Here is a 27496-nt window from a genome sequence, read left to right as displayed (position 1 = left end):
TGCGCGATACGCAAATGGCTGTTTTGTTTTGGTATTTTTAAACTGTTGCCCGGGGAATCAATAGGAGTCTATAAGAGGGGCCATGTGCCATTTAGAAGGTATATTAGCAACTAAGGGGAAAAAAGCCACAGTAAATTAGGGGGTGGTTTAAAAAAAATACACCAAACTGGATTAATCTGATTTAAACTGAAAAAAGGTTGTAATATTTCTGTATCAAAATTATTTAAATGGGAAAATTATGCAGGATACAAATAGTGACAACAAACTCGCTAGCTATGTGCTATGCCACAACTTCCAACGTAACTTCGGCCACGGGAAAACCCTCAGTGTTAAAACACACACAAATATCCAATTTCAGCACAAAAGCATGTATATAGACAAGTGGGCTTTTATAGACACGTGTTAAAGGTTAACATACCTGTACAAAATCAGAGAACTGAGCCCAACAAAGCAAACAGTTCAAAGTTAACTAAATGGGGATAAAATAAATTTAGTACTGTACTACTCTACAGCTGGGCGAATAAAAAACGGTTACCTAGCTTTCGCAACTGTTGTTCTTCGAGATGTGTTGCTCATGTTGATTCCAATTAGGTGTGTGCACACGCTGCATGCACAGTAGCCAGGTTTTTCTGCTAGCAGTACCTATCAGGTCAACTCAGGTGCCCCCTGGAGTCGCACCTCCATGATGCTGTATATAGGGCCCTGCCGACTCACCGCCACTTCAGTTCCTTCTTGCCAGCACTGCTCTGACAGAGGGGTAGGTAGGTGAGTCGTGGAATGGACATGAGCAACACGCCTCAAAACAACAGTAGTTACGAAAAGTAGGTGACTCTTTTCTTCTTCAAATGCTTGCTCACGTTGATTCCAATTAGGTGACTTCCAAGCAGGAACTCGGAGGCGGGGTCAGAGCTCATGGGTTTGTTAATTGGAGCACCACTCTGCCAAAGGCTACATTATCTTTAGCGTGCTGGGTTATGATATAGTGCAAGGTAAAAATGTGGATTGAGGACCATGTCACAGCCCTGCAAATTTCCTAGGTCGGAACGTGAGCCAGAAATGCCGCTGATGCTGCCTGCGCCCTCATGGAGTTTGCTGTCAGCACGGGGGCAGGTATTTTTGCCAGATCGTATCATGTCTGGACACATGATATAATCCATGATGAAATTCTCTGAGAAGAGACTGGGAGAGCCCCTTCATTCTGTCTGCTATTATGCCAAATAATTGGGTAGATTTTCGAAACAGCTTCATCGGTTCGATATAGAAGGCTAACACCTGGCGAACATCCAAAGAGTGAAGTTTTTGTTTGCGTGTGGCTTAGGATAAAAGACTGGAAGAAAAAATGTCCTGATTAACATGACACTGGGAAACAACCATTGGGAGGAAGGCTGGGTGCAGCCAGAGCTGAATCTTGTCTTTATAGAAGACTGTGTAAGGAGGCTCAGATGTTAGGGCCTTAAGCTCGGATACCCTCCTGGCAGATGTTATTGCCACCCAGAAATGCTACTTTCCATGAGAGAGAGAGCGCAAAGACAATGTCGCGAGTGGTTCAAAAGGGAGCCCCCATTAGTCTGGAAAGAACCAGTTTCAGGTCCCAGGCCGGGATCAATTGTTATACTTGAGGGTATAGCCTGTCAAGTCCTTTAAGAAAGTGTCCAACTACTGGACTGGTGAAGACCAACTGGCCTGGCATGACTCGGTGAAAGGCAGAAATGGCTGCCAAGTGGACTTTTATTGATAACATAGAAGGCCCTTGCTGCTTCAGGTGCAGAAAGTAGTCCAAGATAAAAGGTATTATCGAGTGCGTAGGAGATGTATGTTTCTGCAATGACCAAATTGTGAATCTCTTCCATTTGGCTAGGTAGGCAGCCCTAGTAGACATTTTCCTACTGCCAAGAAGGACTTCCCTAACTGGATCAGAGCAAGCAAGCTCCACTGGGTTTAGCCATGGAGCTTCCAAGCTGTGAGGTGGAGAGATTCGAGGTTGGGGTGCTGAAGATGGCCATGGTCCTGAGTTATCAGGTCCAGAAGCAGTGGTAGAGTGTTTGGAGTTTCCACTGACAGCTCCAGAAGAGACATGTACCAGTGCTGACAGAGCCAGGCCAGAGTTATCAATAATTATTGAAACTTCATCCCTCCAAATTTTGAGTAGCATCTTGTGGATGAGTGGAATGGGCGGAAATGAGTAAAGGAGTTGGTCTTTCCAGGGAAGAAGGAACACATTTGCAATTGTGCCCAGGCTGTGATTCAGGAAGGAGAAGAATTGCGTACAATTCCTGTTGTGTCTTGTCGTGAACAGGACTATCTGGGGAATTCCCCACTGTTGGAATATCGTGTTCTCAGCATTCAGGCGGATGGACCACTCATGGTTGTGAAAGGACCTGCTGAGATGGTCTGCCAACTCGCTTTGAACTCTGGGAAGATAAGATGCCTCCAAGTGTATTGAGTGGGCTATGCAGTTTGAGGGCTTCCTGGCACAGGGGAGAGGAGCGTACTCCCCAGTCTGTTTATATAAAACATCGCTGTTGTATTGTCTGTCATGACCGATACCTATCTCTCCTCCAAGTGAGGTTGGAAGGTCTGGCATGCGAGAGATTGCCCTCAGCTCCCTGACGTTGATGCAAAGTGAGAGTTCTGCTTGGGACCAGAGGCCTTGAGTCCTGAACTCCCCAACATGTGCTCCCCACCCCACCGCTGATGCATCTGTGACCAGGGAAAGAGATGGTTGAGGTCTAGAGATGGGAATTCCTGCACACACAGGGTTGAGCCACCATAGGAGAGATTGGAGAACCGACAGGGAAAAAGTGACTATCTTGTCTAGACTGTCCCGGTTTGGTTGATACACCAAGGCTAGCCACTCCTGAAAGGGTCGGAGCCTCAGTCTGGCATGCTGCACTACGTAAAGACAGGCAGTCATGTGGCTGAGGAGCTTCAAGCAATTCCTTGCTGTGGTAGGGAATCGTCTGAGATCTTGTATGATGTTGCAAAGGGTCTGAAATCATGACTCTGGTAGAAATGCTCCTGCCTGTCTTGACTCCAACACTGCCCCTATCAATTCTGAACGGGGCACAGGGTTGACTTCTGCACATTCAGTAGAAGGTCAAGGGCGTCGAATGTTGCTCTTAACAGGCTTACGCACCTCCACTTGTGTTTTTGGAGCAGCCCTTGATCAGCCAGTCATCAAGGTACGGAAACACCTGCACCGGGCGCTTCCACAAGAAAGCAGCCACGAATGCCATGCACTTCGTGAACACTGAGGTGCCGCTGACAGGCTGAAGGGGAGGACCATGAACTGATGATTGTGATTTACCACAAACCTGAGGAACCTTCTGTGAGACAGGGTTATAGATATATGAAAATATGCATCCTTCAAGTTGAGGGCAGCACACCAATCTCCCGGATCCGGGGAAGGGATAATGGAAGCCAAGGAGACCATGCGCAACTTCAGCTTCCTCACGAACTTGTTGAGGTTTCGCAGGTCCAGGATAGGTCTGAGACCATCTTTGGCTTTCGGGATTAGGAAATAATGGGAGTAAAAATCCCTGCCCCTTAGCTCCTGAGGAACCTCCTCCATTGCTCCTGCTCTTGGTAGAAGCTGCACCTCTTGCATTAGACGATACTCGTGAAAGGAGTTCCTGAAGACTGACGTGGAAGGGGCCTGGGAGGGCGGGCAGGCGCTGAAATGGAGAGAATATCCCAGTTCTACAGTGCAGAGCACCCAGTGATCTGACATGATCCGGGACCATGCATGGTAGAAGAAGTGGGACAGTCGACACCAAAAAGGTGAGGTAGTTGGATCCAGTGTTTGAACTGGTGCGTCGCACTTGGGCGCACTTTCGAAAAGGCTTGTTTTTGACCAGAGGACTGTTTCGCCTGCCCAGAGCACTGAGCAGATGAAGGAGGAAGCCTCCTCCTGTTGCTGCTATTACACCTCCTAGAATAGTCTTGTCTGTTCTGCGGTTGGTAGAATCGAGGCAGGGGCTGGGGCTTAAAATGTCTCTGCTGTAGGGACAGAGTATGAAGACCCAGGGACTTGAGAGTGACTCGAGTCCTTAAGGCTATGAAGCCATAAGTCAAAGTAATCAGCCTTCGCCCTCCTCAAAAAAAAAACAAAAAAAAAACACCCTATATAAAATTCAGATTTTTCAACTTGTGCCACAAGTCTATTCAAAAACTAGGAATACTTTTGCAGTTTTTGTACTTCTAAAATCCTACACAGTAGTCACTATCATTCTAAAATACCCTCTATCAGTTGCCATACTCTGAAGAATCCCAAAAGAAATCTTTCCTGAACCCCCTCTTCTGGCCTTTGGACAACCCCCCACCCTCGGCAAGCTCATCATCAGAAGCAAGCTCCCCACAGACCAGAACACACAAACTCAAAGCAGCACCAGAAAAACGGATGCTAAACCTGAAGACATATCTCCATTGCTACAATGCTCAACATCCCCCACAATACAGCGTTCAAAATCCATGGGTCCTACACATGTCTATCACAACATGTTGTGTACCTCATCCAGTGCATTAAATGCCCCAATAAAAACTACGGGGGTGAAACGAGACAATCACTATGCTCTCAAAGGAACTCACACAGGAAAATGATAAAAGACAAAAACATCCCATCACCTGTGGGTGTACACTTTTAACGAAGCGATCACTCTATATCTGACCTATCAGTCCTCATCATTAAAGAAAAGCTGCACTTTCAAAAAGACAAGTCTGGGAGCTTAAATTCATAACTTTGCTAGACACTAAAAATCATGGTCTTTAATAAAGGACACTGGATTCATGGCTTATTGCAACAATCTGTAACCCACTAGCCCCCCTTTTGCCCTATGACTACAGGAATATTAAAGGGCCACTTCACCTTGAATGGTCCCTTAAAATATACACTAACTACTTACGCTAAACTATGTTTTATCTTGTATTTAGCTGCGACACTGAGACCTGAGGAAGCACACTGGGTAGCTCAAAAGCTTGTCTGTTTCACCAACAGAAGTTGGTCCAATGAAATATATTATCTCATTCACCCAGGCCCTCTCTGAACTCCAGAGAGGCCTGGGCCATTTCCAGCTTTTGAGGCCCCAGCCATAATAAAAAATAAAAAATGATGACACATGAAAACAAAATAAGGCATCAAAAAAAGAGACATAATTTGAATATTTTTTTATTTAACAAATGCTTTTCACATCTCTTATTTGCTTAAATTTGCAGCTCTAAGCTGAGGGAGTGTGCCACATTTTGGTCCAATAGGGATGCGCATAAAAACAAGTTGTGAAACTTATCAAATGCCAAAAAATTAGGAAGTGTCTAAATTTGAGGCCCCCTTTGAGCTTGAGGCCCAGACCAAATGGCCCTCCTGGTCCCCCCTCTGATTGGCCCTGCACCTTGTCTCTCTGAAGAATAAAGCCAAGTCTACTCTACCAAATTAAGTCAACATAACTTGTGTTGGCATACAGCTGCCACAGTAATTACAGCACTTGTGAGTGTCTATGCTTTGCACCCTGTGTTGGAACTGCGTGTCCTCACCAGGAGCACTTATATTGACTGTACTGTCAATGTGGGGCATTGTGGGAAGGCTCCTGAAAGTCAGCCATGGTCTATACTACAGTTAGGTCAACACAAGGCAGTTTATCTCAACCTAACTCTGTAAGGGTCTACACTAAAATTTCACTCCCACCGACATCACTTGCCCACTACACTGACTTAACTCCACCTCCACAAGAGGCATAGAGTTTAGGTTGACATAGTTAGGTCGACGCAGTATCAGTGTAGACACTGCATTACTTACATTGACTGTTACTGGCTTTAAGAAGCCATTCCACAATGCCCCACACCGACAGTTCCATCGGTGTAAGCGCTCCTGTAAGCGTGAGGATGCACGCTGCCAACACAAGAAGCGAAGTGCAGACACACACAAGCAATATAATTACTGTGGGAGCTGTACACCAATGTAAATTGGGTCGACTTAATTTTGTAGTGTATAACATGCCCTCAGTAACAGTCGACGTAAGCAACGCAGTGTCTACACTGACGCTATGTCAACTGAACTACATCAACCTTGACTCTATACCGTTTGTGGAGGTGGAGTTATTAAGCTGGTGTAGCTGGGCAGTTAAGTCAGCGGGAGGAAAATTTAAACTTAGAAACTTCCATAGTTAGGTTGACGAAAGCTGTCTTGTGTCAACCTAACTCTGCAGTGTAGACCTGGCCTAAGACAGTACATGAGCATTCATAATCAATGAGGCAAAAACTGGAGGAAGAATCAAAAGATGGAGAGTAATTTAAAATAGGGAGCACAGAATAAGGGTAAAGCTTAAATATATTCTTGAAAGTAGTAAAGCATGGATTTATTTTTAAAAGTAAAATTTCAAGATTCCATTTAATCTATTGTTTAATCTTTTACATACTGTGGGGAAAAAAAGATTTACTGGGTTTATTGTATTTAAGATCAATTTATGCACCTGCACAGAAATTTTGTATTGGAATGATGATGAATTCCACTATATGAATGGTACAAACACAGATTGCTAAACTAGAAACAAGTACAAAGGTAGCCATTTGCTTATCTCTTTTACTCCTTCACTAAAATGTCCCATGAACTCTGAAGAAAATCTGCTGCTGCAGAGCTGTATCCAAAAAAATGTGAGCAATTCCTTCAATGACCAAATGAAGTATAGCTTTATGAAAAAAAACAAAATACTAGGGACTGCCGATTAATCGCAGTTAACTCACGAAATTAACTCAAAAAATTAATCACAATTAATCGCACTGTTAAACAATAGAATACCAATTGAAATTTAATAAATATTTTTGGATTCACCTAAAGACTCCTATGCCGCTTCATGCTTCGGCCATCATTCCAGAGGACATGCTTCCATGCTGATGACGCTTGTTAAAAAAAATGTGTTAATTACATTTGTGACTGAACTCCTTGGGGAGAATTGTATGTCTCCTGCTCTGTTTTACCCGCATTCTGCCATATATTTCATGTTATAGCAGTCTCGGATGATGACTCAGCACATGTTGTTCGTTTTAAGAACACTTTCACTGCAAATCTGACAAAATGCAAAGAAGATACCAATGTGAAATTTCCAAAGATAGCTACAGCACTACACCCAAGATTTAAGAATCTGAAGTGCCTTCCAAAATCTGAGAAGGATGAGGTGTGAAGCATGCTTTCAGAAGACTTAAAAGAGCAACACTCAGACGCTGAAACTACAGAACACAAACCACCAAAAAAGAAAATCAACCTTCTGCTGGTGGCATCCAACTCCATGATGAAAATGAACATGCGTCAGTCTGCACTGTTTTGGATGGTTATCGAGCAGAACCCGTCATCAGCACAGATGCATGTCCTCTGGAATGGTGGTTGAAGCATGAAGGGACATATACATCTTTTGCGCATCTGGCATGTAAATATCTTGCAACGCTGGCTACAACAATGCCATGCGAACGCCTGTTCTCACTTTCAGGTAACATTGTAAACAAGAAGCAGGCAGCATTATCTCCTGCAAATGTAAACAAACTTGTCTGTTTTAGCGATTGGCTGAACAAGATATAGGACTGACTGGACCTGTAGGTTCTAAAGTTTTACACTGTTTTATTTTTGAATGCAGGTTTCTGTGTACATAATTCTGCATTTGTAAGCGTTCCCTATGTTATCCTGAACTCTTCTTAGCACCCCGACCAATTCATGTCTAGACTCCCACTATGCCTCTCCTGTGGGAGATGGGGCATGAGCAAAGGAAAAGTCTCCACTACATTCTGCTGAGGAAGAGAAAAAATAAACATCCTCTAAGGGAGGAGCAGTCCTGTCAGGCATGTCTTGTTTAAAGCATGGGGATGTCAGCACTAATAAGACACAACTGGAGATGTGGTGACTGAGGCACTGCAGATTTCATGATAAACTAAGCACTCCAGCAGAGGCGACCTGGTACCAGGCCCACTGAAAGGTCACTCGGTGCTGCAAACTGTTTTAAGGCAGAGATGGTGAGCACTGAAGCTTCTTGGCATCAGCAGGTACCAAGGGAAGTAACTGATGTCAGTACGAAAAGGAAAGTGCTCAGTGCCAAGGCTCTGGATACCAAGTGCTGGGCCAGGTTGTGCCAATGATTTGGTACCAAGGGCAGTGCAGTCTTTGGGGTAAGAGGAAACATCTAGGCCAGAGGTGGGCAAACTATGGCCCACGGGACCGTTCTGCCCAGCCCCTGCGCTCCTGGCCCGAGAGGCTAGCCCCCGGCCCCTCCCCCACTGTCCTCCCTCCCCCGCAACCTCAGCTCACTGCGTCGCAGGCGCAATGCTCTGCGCAGCGCAGCTGCAGAGCCCAGCCTGAGCCGGTACTCTGTGCTGCACGGTGTGTGGCTGGCTCCAGTCAGGCGGCGCAGCTGCCTGTTCTGGTGCAGCCGCCTGTCCTGGTGCAGCCGCGTCGCCAGCCACCAGTACTCCAGCAGCGCGGTAAGGGGGCAGGGAGTGGGAGAGGGGGGTTGAATAGAGGGCAGGGGAGTTCAGGGTGTGGTCAGGGACCGGGGGTGTGGATAGGGGTCGGGGCAGTCAGAGGACAGGGAATGGGGGGCTGAATGGGGGGCAGGAGTTCCGGGGGCGGTCAGGGAGAAGGGGTGGTTGGATGGGGCAAGGATCCCGGGGGGAGGGGGGGGACAGGAGGGGAGAGGCCAGTCAGGAATGACAGGAGGGGTTGGATGGGGCAGCGGGGGGCAGTCAGGGAGAAGAAGTGGTTGGATGGGGCAGGGGTCCCGGGGGAGCAGTCGGGGGGGGGGGTTGGATGGGGGCGGCGGAGGCAGTTAGAGGCACGGGGGCCGGGGGCAGTCAGGGGACAGAGCAGAGGGGGTAGATGGGGCAGAGGTTCCAGGGGGCCATCAGGGGGCAAGAAGCAGGGAGGCTTGGATACAGGGCAGGAGCCTGGCAGTTTGGGGAGGCACAGCCTCCCCTAACTGGCCCTCCATACAATTTCTGAAACCTGATGCGGCCCTCAGGCCAAAAAGTTTGCCTGCCCCTGATCTAGGCCGTCTTGCTCACAGTGGTGCCAGAGCAGGTCTCCAATTTATGGCACCTGATAGATGCCTGGAGAGAGTTATGGCTTTAGTGATTCTTACTTGGGAGTTTGGGAAGGTGACCTATGTCTAGCTCCTTCTTGCCCTTTACAAATGCAGCTGATGAAGGGATCTATAAGTACAAGTGGCCCAGGAGCCCAGAAACAAGTCACAGCATACAGAGGCAGTAGGAGTAAGCAACTGATCTATCTGGTGAGGCTTCTCTGGTCTCTCAAGGTCAGAGGCAGCTTGCATGGACTTCTCAAGGAGCAAGAACTTGAGTCTTGCTTCCCTTGACTTCTAGATGCACTTCAAGGAGGAATGGCATATAGAATAATGCTTCAGTACGTGTCCCTCCTCAAGGCAAATAAGACATCAGGAGTACCCATCGCTAACAGACATAACCAAGTCACAAGAGGGGCAGTTCTTAAACCCTGTACCAGGGAAGAAAAGACTGTGAGGGGAAAAAAAAAAACAACTAACTATGAAGTTGGATATTGTTTTTGTTTTAAGTCAATTGGTAAAGGAAACCTAATTCAACTAACTAACTATGACTAAATCTAAAAGTTAAATCTCACCCAGCAAGGGTCAGGGTCACTGCACACAGCTCCATCTTGCAGCCACGGTTGGTAAGCAGGAACTGAATGGTAGTTGAATCCACTATACTCTTCATGACTATAGGGAGCACAAGAGTACCCATGGATGCTGCTATGCAAAAGGAATCCAATCTTGAACACATGCTCACCAAGAGTGAAATCTGTGTCCACAATCACCCGAAAAAGAATCTTTTGTTGCTCTGAGCAGTTTAAATTGTACCATCTTTATTATATTATTGTAGATACTTCCCTTTCTATACAAGTTTTGGTATTTATTTTTACTTGGGATGGCTATATAAATTATTCAAAAAACAATGTTATAATACCAAATACGGTGTTATTAAACAATTAGGTATTTTGGGCTGCATTATCTCCTGCAGCAGAGCTCTGCTCAGCACAGAAGGATGGATAGGGTATCAGGGAACCAGGTGAGATTCCCCATTTAAGAAGTTCATCTGTGACCCTGATCCAATTTAGAGCAGTTGCCAGGATCCTCTATTTGTGCCACTAGTATAGGGTCCTAAATGAACCCTATGCAAGCAGAGGACTGGCATAGCAAAACTCTACTCTGCCTCACTCCCAGCAAGAAAGAGGGCTGGCAGGTGTAAGCTCCAGATCTGGTACATATGTGCCGCAAGAAGTTCCCCTCCTACATCAGTGGAATTTGCAGCCAGATCCCTTTATACCACCTGAGTGATGCAAAGAAGCCATAGTTGTTGCATTCTAATGAAAAACAAACAGTGATCTCACTTGCTTTTATATCAACAGACCAGCATATTTGATTGTCACATATTCCATGCATTTAGGCAGTTACTCTGTCTTAAGACACCTAAGATTATTAAGGTTTTGAGTTAGAGTACAAGTTTGATGTAGCTAGGGTGCATATTGCTTTTGGTATCAGCTGAAGATGGAAGTGAAACGTTATGGAGTGAGGGAGTACATTATCAATAGTACTGTAGACAATATTAAGGTGGAAAGGAATGCTTCCATTCTGAATGGCTTCCATTCTTTTAAGGTTGGGGGATGGGGGGTGAACTGCCACAACTTTAACTGCTACTAAACAGTTTTTGTTTGCCAGTTTCTTGGGCTTTCTATACAGCATCGGTGTACCTCAGTGGACACTTCCCCAGATTAAGAGCTGCACCTACCTTGGAATCAGAGGGAGAAACTGAGCTGATGGTCCTGCTCCTGACTACCTCAACATTCCTGAAAAGTGTGTGTAGTTGTGATGAGCAAGTAAATTCTTTATAACATTTTATTCTTGTTTAAAAGTTACTGACGGTATATATACGGAACACTCCTCCATGCTTAGATGGAGGATATGACATAACCTGTTAGTTGGAGGGAATCTCTTTGAAATAGACTGCATCCATTACGGCCTGAAACACTCTGTAGCCTCTCACAGACTACTGGAAAATGGCTGTGGCCTGGAGAACAGGCTTCCTATAGTGCTCCCAGTTCCTCTGGGCCCTCCATCATCATCAGTATGAGGCATACTTCTCATCCCACAAACATGCCAATGTGGGACACCTGTAAATGTGACTGCTGCCATCTTGGCTAACAGAGTACTGAACTGATGATTTCCAGAGCTAAAGGAATGAATGCCTTTACAGCTGGTGATAAAGAGACAAGCTCTCAAGATGAGAGCTGCCACAGACCTGCATCCTCCATGGCAGTGATTCTCATCCAAGGTACATGTATCCCTGGGGGTATGCAGATCTTCCAGGAGGTTTTCAACTCATCTAGAACGGTGTTTCTCAACCTGGGGTTGTGACCCCCGGGGGGCAACACGGGATGGGTTTGTGGGGGATTTTTCAAGTGCAGGGCCGGCATTGGGGCTGGCAAGCAGGGCAACTGCCCAGGGCCCCATCACACAAGGAGCCCTGTAAAGCTAAGCTACATGCTTCAGCCCCGGGCAGCAGGGCTTGGACTTCAGACAAGGCTCACAAATGAAAAACAGGCTCAAGTATCACACTGAAATGTAAGCACAATATTTATATTCCAATCTATTTATTTTATAATTATATGGTAAAATTGAGAAAGTAAGCTATTTTTCAGTAAGTGTGTGTGACACTTTTTTATTTTTATGTCTGATTTTGTAAGCAAATAGTTTTTAAGTGAGGTGAAACTTGTGCTATGCAAGACAGATCAGACTCCTGAAAGAGGTACAGTAGTCTGGAAAGGCTGAGAACCATTATTTTATGGATAGGCACCGAGGGAAACACAACACACTGCTATTCACTAGTTAAAACAGAATACTGATGATCACCAATCGTGGATTCTATTTCTGGCTCTGGATGAGGAATGTGATTTCTAGTGGTGAGAGATGGAATAATGCAAAGTAGTTTAGTCACTCTGAATAGCAGTATAGTATAGTGGATACTCGGGATCCGTACCTGCAGTGACCTTGCATAAGCTTCCTGCTAGCTTATTTATAAAAAGACAGTGTGAGGGGAGAGTTCAGAAGCTCTTTCATAGCTGTCTTCAAAGCTGGAGTTCGTGGCCTTACTAAACTGAATGAGAATTTAAACAACATTTAGGAGAAGCGAAGGAAAAAGTCTGCCTTTCTCCCCATCACCCTTGCTGGATGTGAGTTATGGTGTTTGTGCTACAGCAGATTTGGCATCAATTAAAATTGAGCAGGTTCACCTTGGCACATATGTTTTCCATTATGGCTAAAGAGTTATAAAATACTCTATAGGCAAACACTATATATTTATAACTGATATTCTAGGAATCAGCACGAGGAGCAACAATATAAACATGGGACAGGTCCTGGAGTGATTTAGATTTCTTTCAAAAGGGGTACAAAAAAAGACAGTGAAGCTACAAAAAGGAGCAATTTTTAGACTTATTCTCTGTATGGATTCATTTTTTGCCAATTGACTACGAAAATTCAAAGAGCTCAAAGTTTGTATTTTATGTATAGTCTTTTCCCATTTCAATGAGATTTGTACAACAAAGATTTAAAGCTCCTGCTAAAACCCAACTCTAACACTAGCTTAACTATGGTGCAGGTGCCATTGCATTGTAACATCAAGAATCCTGGAAGCCTTCACCACTTCAATTTACATTGCTTATATCTTAATTTCCCCAGGGCAGTCCCTGTCTGTATACTATGTTTTGTACAACACTGAGCACATTTTAAATTATTTAATAAATAATTACATCAAACAGCAAATAAGGGGTATATACAGATGTGCAACCAAAGTTATAAGGGCTTCTCTACACTTGAAACACTACAGCTGCGTCGCTGTGGCGCTTCAGTGTAGACACTACCTATGCCGAAGGGAGGGGTTCTCCCAATGGCACAGGTAATCCACCTTCCTGAGAAGAATCCATCAACCTAATCTGTCTACACCGGGGGTTAGGCCAGCTTAACTACGTCACTCAAGGGTGTGGATTTTTCACATTCCTGAACAACGTAGCTGGCTTGATCTAACTGTTTAGTGCAGACAAGGCCTAAAAAATTCAATAAAGTATGTAATTAGCTTACTACAATAAAACAAGTTCATGGAAACCAGTTCATAACAGTGGTCCAAACTGTACAGAAGCCAATTAATTTTTTTGCTACTGTACCAGTTATTTGTATGTAATTGCAGTAAAATCAATAGTTTGTATGCACTATCCTTTGCAGCCACACTCTAAACGAAATAGCCTAATACTATTGTAATTACAGCTTTGGGACTTGGTATTTATACATTAATAAGTCTACAAATAATATATTTACCTACCTTTTTTAAGCCAGCAAATCCTTCTGATTCCAGAAAGAAGAAGGCAAAGGGCATCAACACAAACAAACAAAGATTGGAAAAAAGGGAAGCAAGATTCCACAAACCTGAAATAAATGAGAAGAAAATGTTTACATTACTTTTCAAAACTGAAGAATCTTAAAATAAAACTTATTAAAATTCCTGACATCACTATACTGTCTTTCAACTAGGTAGGCTTTTTAGATAAACACAGAGCATGTATAATAATTTATATATAAATATAAATGAAGATCTTAAATATACATAAGATTCATATAATCCATCACTGAAAGGCAGCAACCTCAATGCCCTGAAATTTTAAGCCAAAAGTGAACACTGCCTTACCTAATTGAAACTGTTGGGAAGTTTTGAAGACCGGCTGCAATAACTAAAACTGTATTTTTCTACAGTATCCTTTCTTGTGAAGATTGACCAGGGATTTTTAAGCTATAAAGATATTCACAATTTATTAACACGTTTCCAAGAGCCATATTTACAAGGTTTTTGGGTCCTATGCAATGGGAGTTAGACACTTAATTCAGGCACTTTTATAAATCTCACTAGGTACTTACCTGCATCTTTACATGCCTAAATACCTTTGTAAATCTCAACCTAAGCCTAGTGCTCAAGCAGATTCCTGAGCACCAGCACAATACTGATTCTTCTTAAAGTGTCACCTGCCTAATGACTAACCCCATTTCCTGCAGAACACTGGGCTTTTCTGAGAAGCGTTTCATTCGACATCAAATAGCAACCCTGAATTGCTTAGTTTGTGAAACCTGAAGGGATTATACCTCAAGATGGTACCATTTCGTGCTACAGATAATTTTTAAACTGTCTATACAGAATAATAATTTCCAGTACAATGTCTCATCTCAGCACTGATTCTTGGACGGCTCAGTTCTATTCCCCCTCCTATTCTTCCCTTTAGAGGGGATCGAGGCACAACATGGACTTTAATGCCAGCAATACACAGATAACACCATCTCTACATCAAATGCAGATATTTCCATTTTACCCGTGTCTATCTGAAATAAGCTGCTGGCTAAAACAGAAAAAAGGCAAGACAGAGGAGGTGATGGCTAGAAGGTATGAAAGGATTACTCTAGACCTCCACCTTGGGCATCTGTGCAATAATCAAGATTTTGCAAAGTTTGAGATCTTCTTGACAAAGTCACTGGTGGTTACACACATTTTTCCACTATTCTCATCTCCAGCTGGGCAGGACACTGTGTTCCTCCTTATCAGTTTCTGACTTACCTACAGTCTACCCATACTACAGTCACCAATAAACTTGACTACTGCCACACACACTGCACTTGGGAATGAAAACTGAAGCCACAAGGCAGCTGCAATTGGGTCTCATTTAAGAAACACAGGCTGAGAGGAAAATATTACTCCAGGGCTTTGCATGCTCTCCAACCTCCTCCAATACAGCATGCACTTCAAAATCCTACTCTAGATCTCCCAAGCCCTAAACGGGCTGGGGAACCAACTCTCAGGAATGGACTATATCGTTCCACAACCCAGTATGAGAGCAATGATCAAACAGTGTGTTCCCAGAGTGTGAGGTTTCCAGGGACAAGAATCTTTATGGCACAGTCATATTTGAAACTCCATTCCTTAAGTAACAGTTTGAGCTCAGATCTTACCACCTTTAAAGTGATATAGAAATGTAGGGCTGGAAAGGACCTCAAGAGGTCATCTAGTGCATACCCATGTGCTGAACATAGAATTAAGCCTTCCTACAACAAAAGAAGAGTGATAGCATACACATCATAGTGATATTTAAAATGGGGAGCTGTGGAAAAAAAGCTCAGTCTTTTGAAATGGGTCTTTAGATTTTGTTCTCAATTTTACTAGTGCCAACACACCACAGCAATGGGTACACTAAATATACACACTTCAAATATGAACTGTATGATAGAAACATACCTATTCTTATAGTAGTAAATTCAAAAATGAAAAATTAACATATTTTAGATGACATGTTTCAACATTATAATTATTACCAGAAGTTTTCTGTAAGATATTTTCAATATATTTACTTATATTTACTAAACAATGTTGTTATACGGTTACTGTTTTATTTGCAATGAAACAGAAGAGTTTTTACTGAACAGTCATATTGAATTTAATTCCCACATCAGTTACTGTAAAAGGGAAACTTATTTTACAATGATTTTTGTGATCCCATAAGTGTCATTGTACAAAGCAGAAATGATTTTTCCATACATTTCAAATAAATGTAATGTGGAAACATTTTATATCTCTGGTTCTCAACCTGCGGCCTGCAGACTGCTTGAAACCCGATCAGCACGCAGCTGTGGCCCATGTGAAATCCTCAGGGCCATTCAGGTAGTATATATATTATGTGGATGCAGCCCACATAACAGAGAGAGCTCTATATGCAGCCCACAATGGTAAACAGGCTGAGAACCACTGGCTTATATTTTAACATGCAGCTAAGATAGCGGTGTAACAAAACAGATAAGACATTGACTGAGCCCTTCTAACCAACAGCGGCTTGCTCTCTGCAGCATTTTCAGTCCGACACCTCATCATATAAGGAGAAGCAATATATTTTCCTACCATAAGAAGATACTCACTTTGCGCAGTAATGATGGTTCCTCAAGATTTGTCCCCGTACGGGTGCTCCACTGTAGGTGTGCTTGCATCCCTGCGCTGCTGATCAGAGAACTCTGGTAGGAGTGTCTGTAAGGCCCGCACATGCGTTCTCTCTCTCCTCGTGCTGTGCCACGAGGCTAGCCAGCATGTGTGGGCTAATGCCCCTCAGTTTCTTCCCTACCGCAGAGTCATAGACAAGAACTCTAAAGTAGAGGGGAGGAAGGCAGGTTGTGGAGCATCCGTAGATACATGCATCTTGAAGAACCATTGTTACTGCACAAGGTGAGTAACTTCTTCAAGTAGCGTTCCTATGGGTGCTCCACTGTAGGTGCCTCCCGAGCAGTTCCCCTTCTGGAGGGCCGGGACTTCGGAGTCAATGCTGTCATCGGTAATGGACCTATCGAGGCGAAGATGGCATCAGAGGCAGAGTCCCCAGTGATCATATAGTGTTCTGCAAAAGTGTGGACTGACACCCATGTCGCCACTCTACAAACCTCTGAGATAGGGACATTCTTGAAGGTGGTGACAGATGAGAGTGTTCATGCACACTCCACAAGGTCAGAGTCTGCAGGGGTCAAGTTGCAAACTTGATAACACAGTCTGATGCAATTTGAGACCTCTTGGAGAGCCTTTGGGCTGATATTGCTGAGCCCTTGGATCTTTCCTCAATGAAGAGGAAAAGCCTAAGGGACTTCCTGAAGGCCTTTGTCCTATCCAAGTAGAAGACCAGGGTTCTCCTGACATCTAGTGTATATAATATAGCTTCCCTGTCATCTTGGTGTGGCTTGGCATAGAAGATTGGAAGGTGAATCAATTGATTCATGTGAAATGGGGAGGTTACCTTAGGGATGAATTTTGGATGGGGTCGGAGCATAAACCTGTCCAAAAAAATACCAAGTAAGGGGAATGTACCATCAGAGCCACAATCTCTCCTATTTTCCTGGTAGAGGTAATTGTTATGAAGAAGGCAGTTTTCATTGATCGGCACGGCAGTGAACAGGTGGCCGTGGGTTCAAAGGAGGGGCCTACTCAGTCCTTAATTCCCATGTGGGGGTAGGGAGTCGAAGCTGAGGGAAGAGGTTTACTACACCCTCGAGGAAATTCTTAAGCGGTTGGGCGTGACAGCACTTAGAACCCCTCTACAGGTTGGTGGAAAGCTGTTATAGCTGCCAGGTGAACCCTAAGAGAGCTTAGAGATAGACCCGACCTTTTTAGGGTCAAAGCATAATCTAGGATCTGTGGAAGAGACGCAGGAGTTGGGGAGATTTGTTGGGATGTTCATCAAATCTGAAACCTGAAGCATTTCTGCAGGTAAGTACCTTGTGTTGAGGACTTTCTACTGTGTAATAGAACCGCTTGTACCGCTCTTGAACAGGAGTCTTCTAGGTGTTGGAACCAAACAGAAGCCATGCCCTCAGGTGGAGAATCCCCAAGTTGGGATGTAGGGTACATCTTCTGTTCTGCGAGAAGTGTGGAATGGCCGGGAAAGGGACTGGCGGGCACATCACAAGCTGTGACAGTAGCAGGTCTGTCTTGGAAAAGTAGGAGCAATCAGAATGACATGATCTCCATCCCTGTTTACTTTCAGCAGGACCTTCAACAGTAGGGTAAATGGGGAAAAGACACAGAGAAGGTCCCTGTCCCAGGGAAGAGGAGAGCATCACCCAAGGAGCATTACCCTATCCCCACTCTGGAGCAGTAGCATGGACATTTCTGGTTCAGGTGAGTGGCAAACAGGTCTGTGGACTGTGTCCCCCATTGTCTGAATAGGCTGTTAAGTACTGTCAGGTGTATCTCCCACTCGTCGTCGTGTGGGAATTTGTGACTGAGATTGCCCGCTATTGAGTTTTGTGCACCTGGGAGGTAAGCCACAGACAGTGTAACATTGTGGGAGATGCACCAATTCCATAGCCTTATCACTTCTGCACATAGAGAGGGTGACCTGGCTCCCCCTTGTCAACTGATGTAGTACATACAGAATAAGTTGTCTGTTAGGATCTTTGTGCATGATCAGCAGGAGGAAATGGGTGCAGGCGCTCCTGATCACTCTTAGCTCAAGGAGATTGATATGAAGGGCTATCTCCATGGGCGACCATTTGCTTTGTGTTCTGAGGCCGTTTAGATGCGCGACTAACTCTATGAGTGATGCGTTAGTGGTGAGGAGCAACGACAGTGAGTGATGCCTGTAAGAAGGGGATCCCCTTACAAATGTTGAATGGGTCCTTCCACCAGTCTAAGGAGTTTTTGATTCTGGTGGGTGGTGATAGAGATTTGTCTAGTCTGTCCTTGTTTGGTCAGTAAACCAAGCTGAACCAAATTTGGAGGTATTGCATGTGAAGCCTGGCACGCAGTATCACCGCCGGGCCCACTGCCATATGCCCCAAGAGTTGGGGGCAAAGCCCGGCTGGTATCTAAAGGCTACTCTGAAAGGTGTCTATGAGCGTGATTAAAGCTAGAAACCTGTGTAGAAGCAAGAGGACTTTGGCCTGTAACGAGTCACGGTCGACCCCTATGAATTCCAGGTTACACTGGAGTGAAGGTTGACTTCCGGATGTTGATCTGTAGACCCAGTTCTGTAAACAAGTTCACCGTCGCTTTGATGACTTGGTGAGCCTTTCTGAGAGATCAGGCTCTGAGGAGATAATCATCCAGGTAGGGGTAGACCATTATCCCTTGGAAAGGTAAAGGAGCAGCCACTACTGAAAGAACCTTGGAAAGTACTCTCGGAGCTGATGATAGCCAAAGGGGAGCATTGGTAGTGGTCATGTCCCACAGTGAATCTGACAAATCATCTGTGAGCCAGGAGGACTGAGATACGAAAACAGGCGTCCTAAAGGTCAAGGGCCAAAAGCAAGTCTCCCTGTTCCAAAGTTGGAATGATCATTGATAAAGTGACCATCTTGAATTTTTGAGCCTTGACAAACTTGTTGAGCGCTCAGAGGTCAAATATGGGTCTCCAACCTCCCTTCTTTTAGGATATGAGAAAATAACAAGAGTAGAACCCCTTACCTCGTAGATGCTGAGGTACTGGTTCTATGGCTCCTAACTGTAGGTTTTGCTCTACATCCTGTCATAGTAAAATCACGTGACAAAGGGTCCTGAAGAGGAACAGGGAAGGGTGTTGTAGAGTGGGTAGGGAAGTAAAATGGATGGAGTACCCAGTTTGAACGATCTTGAGGCCTCACTGGTCCAATATTATGCATTCCCAGGCACTGAGGAGTGCTACCAATCATGGCAAAATGGGTGTGGACCGATGGTTGGCTGTGTTGGTCAATGGGAGTGGTCTAACGGCACCTCAACCTGCCCGTCAAAAATGATGCTTAAATGTAGAGGGCTGGGACAAAGATCGTGGACCAGGTGATTTGTGTTTAAGAAAGTTCCCTTTCTTTCTTTGTGGCTTGTAGTAGTGTTGAGGTTGTTACTGAGACCCATGTAGTCTATACTGGGATTGAGGATTAAATCGTCCCTTTTGTCCAGGTATAGATGCCCAGTGACCGGAGGCTAGTACTGGAGTCCTTAAGGGTGTGACGGGAGGCATCAGTCTTGCTGGCAAAGAACTCTGTGCCCTCAAAAGGAACATCCTCAACAGTGGACTGTACCTCTTTCAGGAAGCCTGACAAATGGAGCCATGACGCTCATCGCATCACCACAACCATGGCGATTCACCTAGCCACCCTGTTGGCTGCATCAGTGGCAGATTGCAGCGATGTCTTTCCACTAATTGGCCCTCCTGAATAATGGCCTTAAATTTGTCACAATAGCTTCTGGCATTTTACCTGCACCAGTCGTTCCTGTAATGGGCAAGCCATCGCTGGCAGTGGTGATGTGGACTTGTGCACCGGGAGCATCTTTTTAGAGGAGTGCTTACTCCTGTCCTTCAGTGCCGATGAGTCAATGCCCATGCCCATACCCATCGGGTCCGTGGGCCTGCGAGTGGTGCTGTTCGCTGTTGGTTTCCGTGAGCCATGGGTGCTGGACTGAGATGGTCTCGGTGCAGACGATACTGAGATGGTGATCGCTTACAGCTATTTCAGGGCTCACTATGGGGACTTCTCTGTCTCTTCTCAGATGATTTATGAGAGGAGTCTGCAGCCTGTTTCCTTGACCCACAGCCCTTAGATGTAGAAGGCCGTGGGGAAAACTTATGTCTACCAGGCGACTGGGGTCACAGAACTGCCTCATTGAAGATGACCTTCTGGTGGAGCACTCTGTCTTTGTGGGATCTTAGGCCAGAGTTATTGTCAAAGACCACACTTCTGTCATACATGGCCTTCCCCAAGGCAGCAAATGCACTGAGAGTGCTTGTCCGCCCCCGGGATTGCCTCTTTACAAGTGAAGCACTTTTTTAAGCCCAGCAAACTGGGCATATCTCACTAGAGGAAAAGGGTTCCTGGCGGAAGGAGAAAAAGCAGGAAAGAAATTGAAGTCTTTTTTTTATTATTTTCAAAGATAAAATAAGAAAGGAAAAGAAGATTACAACTAGAACAGTAACTAGGAGACTAAGGGCTTGTCTTCACTACAGGGTAAGTCCAACTATGTTATTCACGTAGCTAGAGTAGACATAGCTTAGGTCAACTTATCCCAGTGTCTTCACGGTGCTGAGTTGACAGACGCTCTCCGGTCAACTTCCCTTACTCTTCTCAGAGAGCTGGAGTACTGGGGTCGACCAGCAAGCACTCTGCCATCGATTTAGTGGGTCTTCACCAGACCTGCTAAATCGATCGCTGCTGAATCAATTGCAGTAGCATCAATCTCCTCAGGGAGACCAGCCCTAACTACAGGTATGGAAAATAAAAAGATAACCTTAGACTACTAATGAACAGGGGTGGTTGAGATAGAACTGAGGGGTTTTACCCCACACATGCGGGCTAGCCTCCCGAGAGACAGAGCATCTGCAGACCTAATGGATACTGTTACCGAAGTTCTCTGATCAGCAGAGTAGGAACACAAGGACATCTACAGTGCAGCACCCATAGGGACACTCCTCGAAGAAGAATATAGTCATTTAGGAGGTGCTCAGATGATGTGATTGGTGCCAAGTATTTAAAACAGAAATTCTAGTAATTTGTATTTCTTCCTTTCCAACACAGAGGATAAGTAGTCCTTTTAGAACCTACTGAGGGAACAATAATGATATGGCTGCACTAGAAATGCTATAGCAGCACAGCTACCTGCAACAATGCATCTGCAGCATAGACACTACAGAGACAGAAGAGGTTCTTCTTCTGTTGTAGTAAATTCACCTCCCTAAGGGCGGAAGCTACATCAACAGAAGAATTCTTCCATTGACCCTGTGACATCTACACCAGGACTTAGGTCAACTTAATTACATCCCAGAGTGTGAAATTTTTCACAACTCTGAGCAATATAGTGAAGCCAACCTAAGTGTAAACCAGCCCTACACATCAAAGTCAATCCCACAACTGGGAAAATCTGCAAAAGAAAAGAGTGAGGAGGGATTTGATAGCAGCCTTCAACTACCTGAATGGGGGTTCCAAAGAGGATGGAGCTAGGCTGTTCTCAGTGGTGGCAGACGACAGAACAAGGAGCAATGGTCTCAAGTCGCAGTGTGGGAGGTTTAGGTTGGATATTAGGAAAAACTATTTCATTAGGAGGGTGGTGAAGCACTGGAATGGGTTACCTAGAGAGGTGGTGGAATCTCCATCTTTAGAGGTTTTTAAGGCCTGGCTTCACTAAGGCCTGGGTGGGATAATTTAGTTTGGGTTGATCCTGCTTTGAGCAGAGAGTTGGACTAGATGACCTCCTGAGGTCTCTTCCAACCCTAATCTTCTATGAAAGAAGGCTGTGATAATTTTAAAAAAAAGTGGTTTAGAGGCAAAGTGAAGGCAGCTGTAAAAAAAAAAAAAGGGGGGGGGGAAAATTATCATATATAACAAATGGAAGAAAGTAAGCTGATAGTAATGAATATAAATCAGAAGTTAGGAATTGTGAAACACTGATAAGGGAAGCAAAGGGACACAAGGAGATATCCATAGCCAGCAGAGTTAAGGACAATAAGGAGGAGTTTTTTTAAATATATTAGGAACAAAAAAGAATCCTGAATTCTAGAGGGAAGTGGTAGAATTAATAATAATAGTGCAGAGAAGGCAGAAGTGTCCAATAAATGTTTCCATTCTGTGTTTGGGGGGGGAAGACAGATATTAGTCTTAGCATATGATGATATGCTTTTCAGTCCACTAGTATCGATGGAGGATGTTAAACTTCACCTACTAAAGTTAGACATTTTTACATCAGTAGGTACAGATAACTTGCAACCACAAGTTTTAAAAGAGCTAGCTCTGGAGCTTGATGGACTGTTAACATTTTAGAAGTTCCAGAAGACTGGAAGAAAGCTAGTGTTGTGCCAGTTTTTCAAAAGGGTAAATGGGATGACCCAAGGAATTACAGATCTGTCAGCCTGACATCGATCTCAGGCAAGATAATGGAGCGGCTGACATGGGACTCAATTAATGAAGAATTAAAGGACAGTAATGTAATTAATGCAAATCAACTTGGGTTTATGGAAAATAGATCCTGTCAAATTAACTTAATTTTTTTTGATGCGTTTACAAGTTTGGTTGATAAAGGTAACAGTGCTGACATAACAGTCATCTGTAAGGCATTTGACTTAATACCACACAACATTTTGATTAAAAAATTAGAACGATATAAAATTAAAGTAGCATACATTAAATGGATTAAAAACTGGCTAACTGATAGGTCTCAAAATGTAACTGTACATAGGGAAACGTAATCTAGTAGTTCTGCTTCCAGTGAGGTCCTGCAGAGATTGGTTCTTGACCCTATGTTATTTTTAAAAAATGTTATCAATGACCTGGAAGAAGACAAAAAACACTGATAAAGTTTGCAAAAGACCAAAAAAAAATGGGGAATGGTAAATAATGAAGAGGACAGGTCAAAGATTCAGAATGATCTGTACTGCAGGGTAAACTGGGCACCAACAATATGCATTTTAATACGTGTCAAACCGTGATGGGGATGGTCGGTCCTGGTGCTGGGAACCATGGCAGTTAGGCCTAGTGGTTGGAGCCAGGGGGTCAGAGCCAGAATCAGGAGTCTAGAGCGGCCTTGGAGCAAGGCCGGAGTGAGAACAAAACTAGGGCAGTACTAAGAACAGGACTAGAAGCAGGGCTGGAGCAGGCTAAGGCGTAGGGAGTCTGTTGTCACTACCAGGCAGGAGAGAATTCGAAGCCCTGGAGTGACATTAAGCAGAGAGCTGCTGTTCCTCCATTGAGGCTTATATATCTGCCTGAAAGCCATCAGACCAGTTCCTGGCTTGTGGCCATAGAGCTAATGAGATCCTGGGATGCATGAAAAGGGGAATCTCAAGTAGGAGTAGAGAGGTTATTTTACTGCTGTATCTGGAACTGGTGTGACCGCTGCTGGAATACTGTGTCCAGTTCTGGTGCCAACAATTCAAGAAGGACTCTGATAAATTGAAAATGGTTCAGAGAAGAACCACGAGAATGATTAAAGGATTAGAAAACAAGCCTTATAGTGATAAACTCAAAGTGCTCAATTGATTTATCTGAACAAACAGATTGTTAAGGGGTGACTGGATTACAGTCTGAAAGTATCTACATGGGGAATAAATATTTAATAGGCTTTTCAGTCTATCAGAAAGGTGTAACATGATCCAAAGGCTGGAAATTGAAGCTAGACAAATTCAGACTGGAAACAAGGTGTAAATGTTTGACGGTGAGGATAATTAACAATTGGAACAATTTACCAAAGCTTGTGGTGGATTTTCCATTGCTGACAATTTTTAAATCAAGATTAGATGTTTTTCTAAAAGATCTTCAAAATAGTTTCTAGAGCAGAAGTTCTATGGCCTGTGTTATATAGGAGATCAGACTACATGATCACAGTGGTCCCTTCAGGCCTTAGAATCTATTAATCTATGAAAGAGGTGAGATTTGCATTTAGTTCTGATTAAGGTAAGTGATTATCTTTTTCCCCCTGCAATTTTTTTTCAGTAATTTTCAAACCACTTCCCTCTCCCTCCATGCCCGCCCCTCCCCCCCACACACACCACTTACTCCCTTCCTTTGGCTAGAATGGACTGATTTAAATCCTATTGTACAAGTTGATTGCTGGTAAAGTCAATGGACTTGCACAAAAAATTTAATTTAGCCCGAACTTGCAGCTACAGAAAACAAAATTACACAAAACCCCAAACACACATGAAACAACATAACGGAGGCAGCCACTCAAATGCTAAAGAATGTGTGTGTGTGCCACATTCCCAAATGCTGTTAGACTCAAGGAATGAAGAAAAGCAAATTCCAAAGGAAAGGGCCCCTCAACTGAGAAAATCCTGCCACTAGTCGTGCCACCCTTCGGAAACTGCAGCAAGAGCCTCTCAGCCACTCTTAACTGCAAGTACTGGGTGAAAGGAAGCAGGTTTGCATAGTCCCTTTCCCTGTAAGTAAACCAGTGAGCATGAAATATTATTTCTCCTGTTTCCCATATTTATACAAAAGGGGAAGTACTATGCCAGTTTGTGAGGTTATTTTTATTTCATTTCCTTTCACTTTGTGCACTTTACGTGGCCTTAATTTAGGTAACTAGAAATCAGATGGAAAGGTTGAATTTGACTGGTTTTGTTAGTCAGCTGTCAAAGTTTCAAGAGTTATGATAGATGTATACTTACTATGCACAAGAAAAGTAAACAACTGACTTACAGAACAAGCATTTGCGACATAAAAACATACACTGAACAGCAGGTAAATTTCAGAAGCATGTTCTTTTGTGTCATTTTGTTTAAGTGGATTATAGAATGGTTACTTGAGGTTAAGCAAGATTATGATTTTTAAGAAGCTGTGATTCAAATATATGTATACTAACAGGGTTGATGGGAACTACATCCTTCCTTCTGGGATATTACTATATTAATATTTATACACATACATCTCCCCCCATTCAGTAAATATATTATAACATTTATTGGGGGGAAAAAACCTGAAGAAAGTAACATTACATTGGTATACGCAAGTGGCCATCAACAAGTTCTCCTCTCCCCCTTTCTTTTCATTATCACTTCAGTTTTGTTTTCCCACCCCACCTCCCAATCAGTTGGACTACCTTGAGAATACAGCAGTACAATATAAACTGAAAAGTAAATATTTATGCTCCCCCCCTGTACTGACTGGGTGCTAAAGTTGTATAAAAGATACTTTGCAGGCCTTCATCTATTGGCAGAGTTAACTTTAGATGAATATTGTACAGTCTCAATGAAATCTCAAAGTACAAGGCTTTCCTAATCAGCCCACTAGGATGCTTTTTTGTATTTGTTTGTATTGATTTAAGAGGAAACTTGCAATAAACAAGTTTTAACAATTCTGAAACAAACAACTCAATCTTGCACATTTGGCAAACAGCTTAGATATCCCAGCACTTTACTTCCTGTTTATGTGCAAGTTTCATTAAGTTTTACCTCCATCTGCTGGACACATTTAAAATAGCAGAAATGAAAATGTTACCATTTTTAAGTACATTTTCAGGAACTGTTTTAAACTTTCATTACACAAAATTACTCATCTTGAATATTATGCACTCTCTGCCTAGTTACATATATAGTAAGAGGAGACTTTTTAAAAGTCACCACTAATATTAAATAGTTACAATCATATACCAAGGCAAGAACCCAACAAAACAGGAAGGTGTAACAGGTTAAAAAATTTTACCCACTGTTAATAAAAATCACAGAAGTGGATACTTAACATATCAATTCAATACAAGAAACTACAGTGCATCAATGACAACATTAAGATTCTGATTTTTAAAGGCAAAAGTTTAAAAATGCAGCCTTAACTCTGGTTTCAGAGTAACAGCCGTGTTAGTCTGTATTCGCAAAAAGAAAAGGAGTACTTGTGGCACCTTGTTGGTTAGTCTCTAAGGTGCCACAAGTACTCCTTTTCTTTTAGCCTTAACTCTGTTCCTGTGTGAACAGATTACAATGAAGTTTTCAATTATAAGACAAAATATTATTTATCAAATGCCCAGTAGCAACTTGTAGTACTGTATATTAATTGTGTGCACCAGCTGAAGTCCACTAGAGACTTTTGTATGAAGTGGATAATAAATCAAACAACATAACATACTACAGAACAATTAGAAGAGTAATAGTGGAAAAATTACTGGAAGTATAGTCTGCAGCTCAATTTGTTTTGTAGTTGACTGCCTCATCCACTATATAACACCTGAAGAACTCAGTGCTGTGGTTTCAAAAACTGAACAGTACTTAGCTGTTAAACATGTATTTCAACTAGTTAGTCAACTATATCTTTGTTTCATTAAAATACTTAAAATATATAAAAAAATTGTATGACAGGTTGCAGGAAAATGATACATTATACTGTATTTGAGAAATAGCGAGTGATCCTGTATCTAAATATTCTTACATTGCATACACAAGGGGACAGAATTATGGATGTTCAGGCAACCCTTTCCTGACTTCACACTTTAGAGTGCAATCTTAATGTTTTCTTAGTTATTTTTTTAAATAACACTTCCTAATTACTTTTGAAAGAAAACAGAAAAGAAATGTCATAATGTGACTAGACACCATAGGAACACCTAATACACATACACTTAATAAAGTGTACACCTTTCATACACCTCATATATAGGTACTAATACCTCCTTATCTCTACTGGAAATACCTCGCCTGATGCATCCCAAGACCGAATTAGCTTAACTTAGATGGATTAACTGCAGTAGTGTAGACCAACCCTAAGCAAAGAGTTTTGAAAATCTCGCGCTTCGATTAAAATATACTAAATGGACTCTGTGTGTGTGTGTAGCAGGGATCGCATACACCTAATAAAGTCCGCAAGAGGGAGCCCATCTCCAGCAAGCATTACAAACTGTGAAGCATTTACTTTGCCAGCTGTGTAATAAATAAGAGATACACTGAAATACACTAAATTTTTCCATGGACTCCAGAGGTGTTTGGAGCAGGCTCGCACTAGGTACTTTCACTAAATTTTGCAATATACAGCTAACTTAGGTTCTACACGAGTGCATTTACTACTTTCACATCAACCATTGTTAAACTATACACCAGGGATCAGCAACCTTTGGCATGCGGACCATCAGGGAAATCCACTGGCAGGCTGGGACCATTTGTTTACCTGCAGCATCCGCAGGTTTGGCCAATCGCAGCTCCCACTGGATGCAGTTCACCGTTCCAGGCCAACAGGGGCTGCGAGAAGCAGCGTGGGCTAGTGGGAGCTGCGACTGGCCAAACCTGCGGACGCTGCAGGTAGACAAACCGTTCTGGCCCACCAGCAGATTTCCCTGACGGGCCGCATGCCAAAGGTTGCCGATCCCTGCTACACACACACACACAGTCCATTTAGTATATTTTAATCAAAGCGCGAGATTTTCAAAACTCTTTGCTTAGGGTTGGTCTACACTACTGCAGTTAATCCATCTAAGTTAAGCTAAT

General features: G+C 43.4%; 1 protein-coding gene across 2 annotated transcripts in view; it reads right to left on the bottom strand.

Annotated features, from left to right (window-relative positions):
• LMBR1 (limb development membrane protein 1) overlaps positions 1–27496 on the bottom strand; it is a 151030-nt gene that overhangs the window by 71902 nt on the left and 51632 nt on the right. The window contains exon 5 of one of the 2 annotated variants that reach the window (XM_048837603.2): positions 13378–13481. In XM_048837603.2, the coding sequence (XP_048693560.1) occupies positions 13378–13481 (104 nt within the window). Of the gene's footprint in view, positions 1–12039; positions 12060–13377; positions 13482–27496 lie in introns of those variants that run through there. The other variant, XM_048837605.2, reaches the window with a different exon arrangement.

The sequence above is a fragment of the Caretta caretta genome, chromosome 2, assembly GCF_965140235.1.
Source record: "Caretta caretta isolate rCarCar2 chromosome 2, rCarCar1.hap1, whole genome shotgun sequence".
NCBI lineage: Eukaryota > Metazoa > Chordata > Testudines > Cheloniidae > Caretta > Caretta caretta.
Note: the sequence above shows the minus strand (reverse complement) of the source record. Positions and strands in the feature narration are given on the sequence as shown.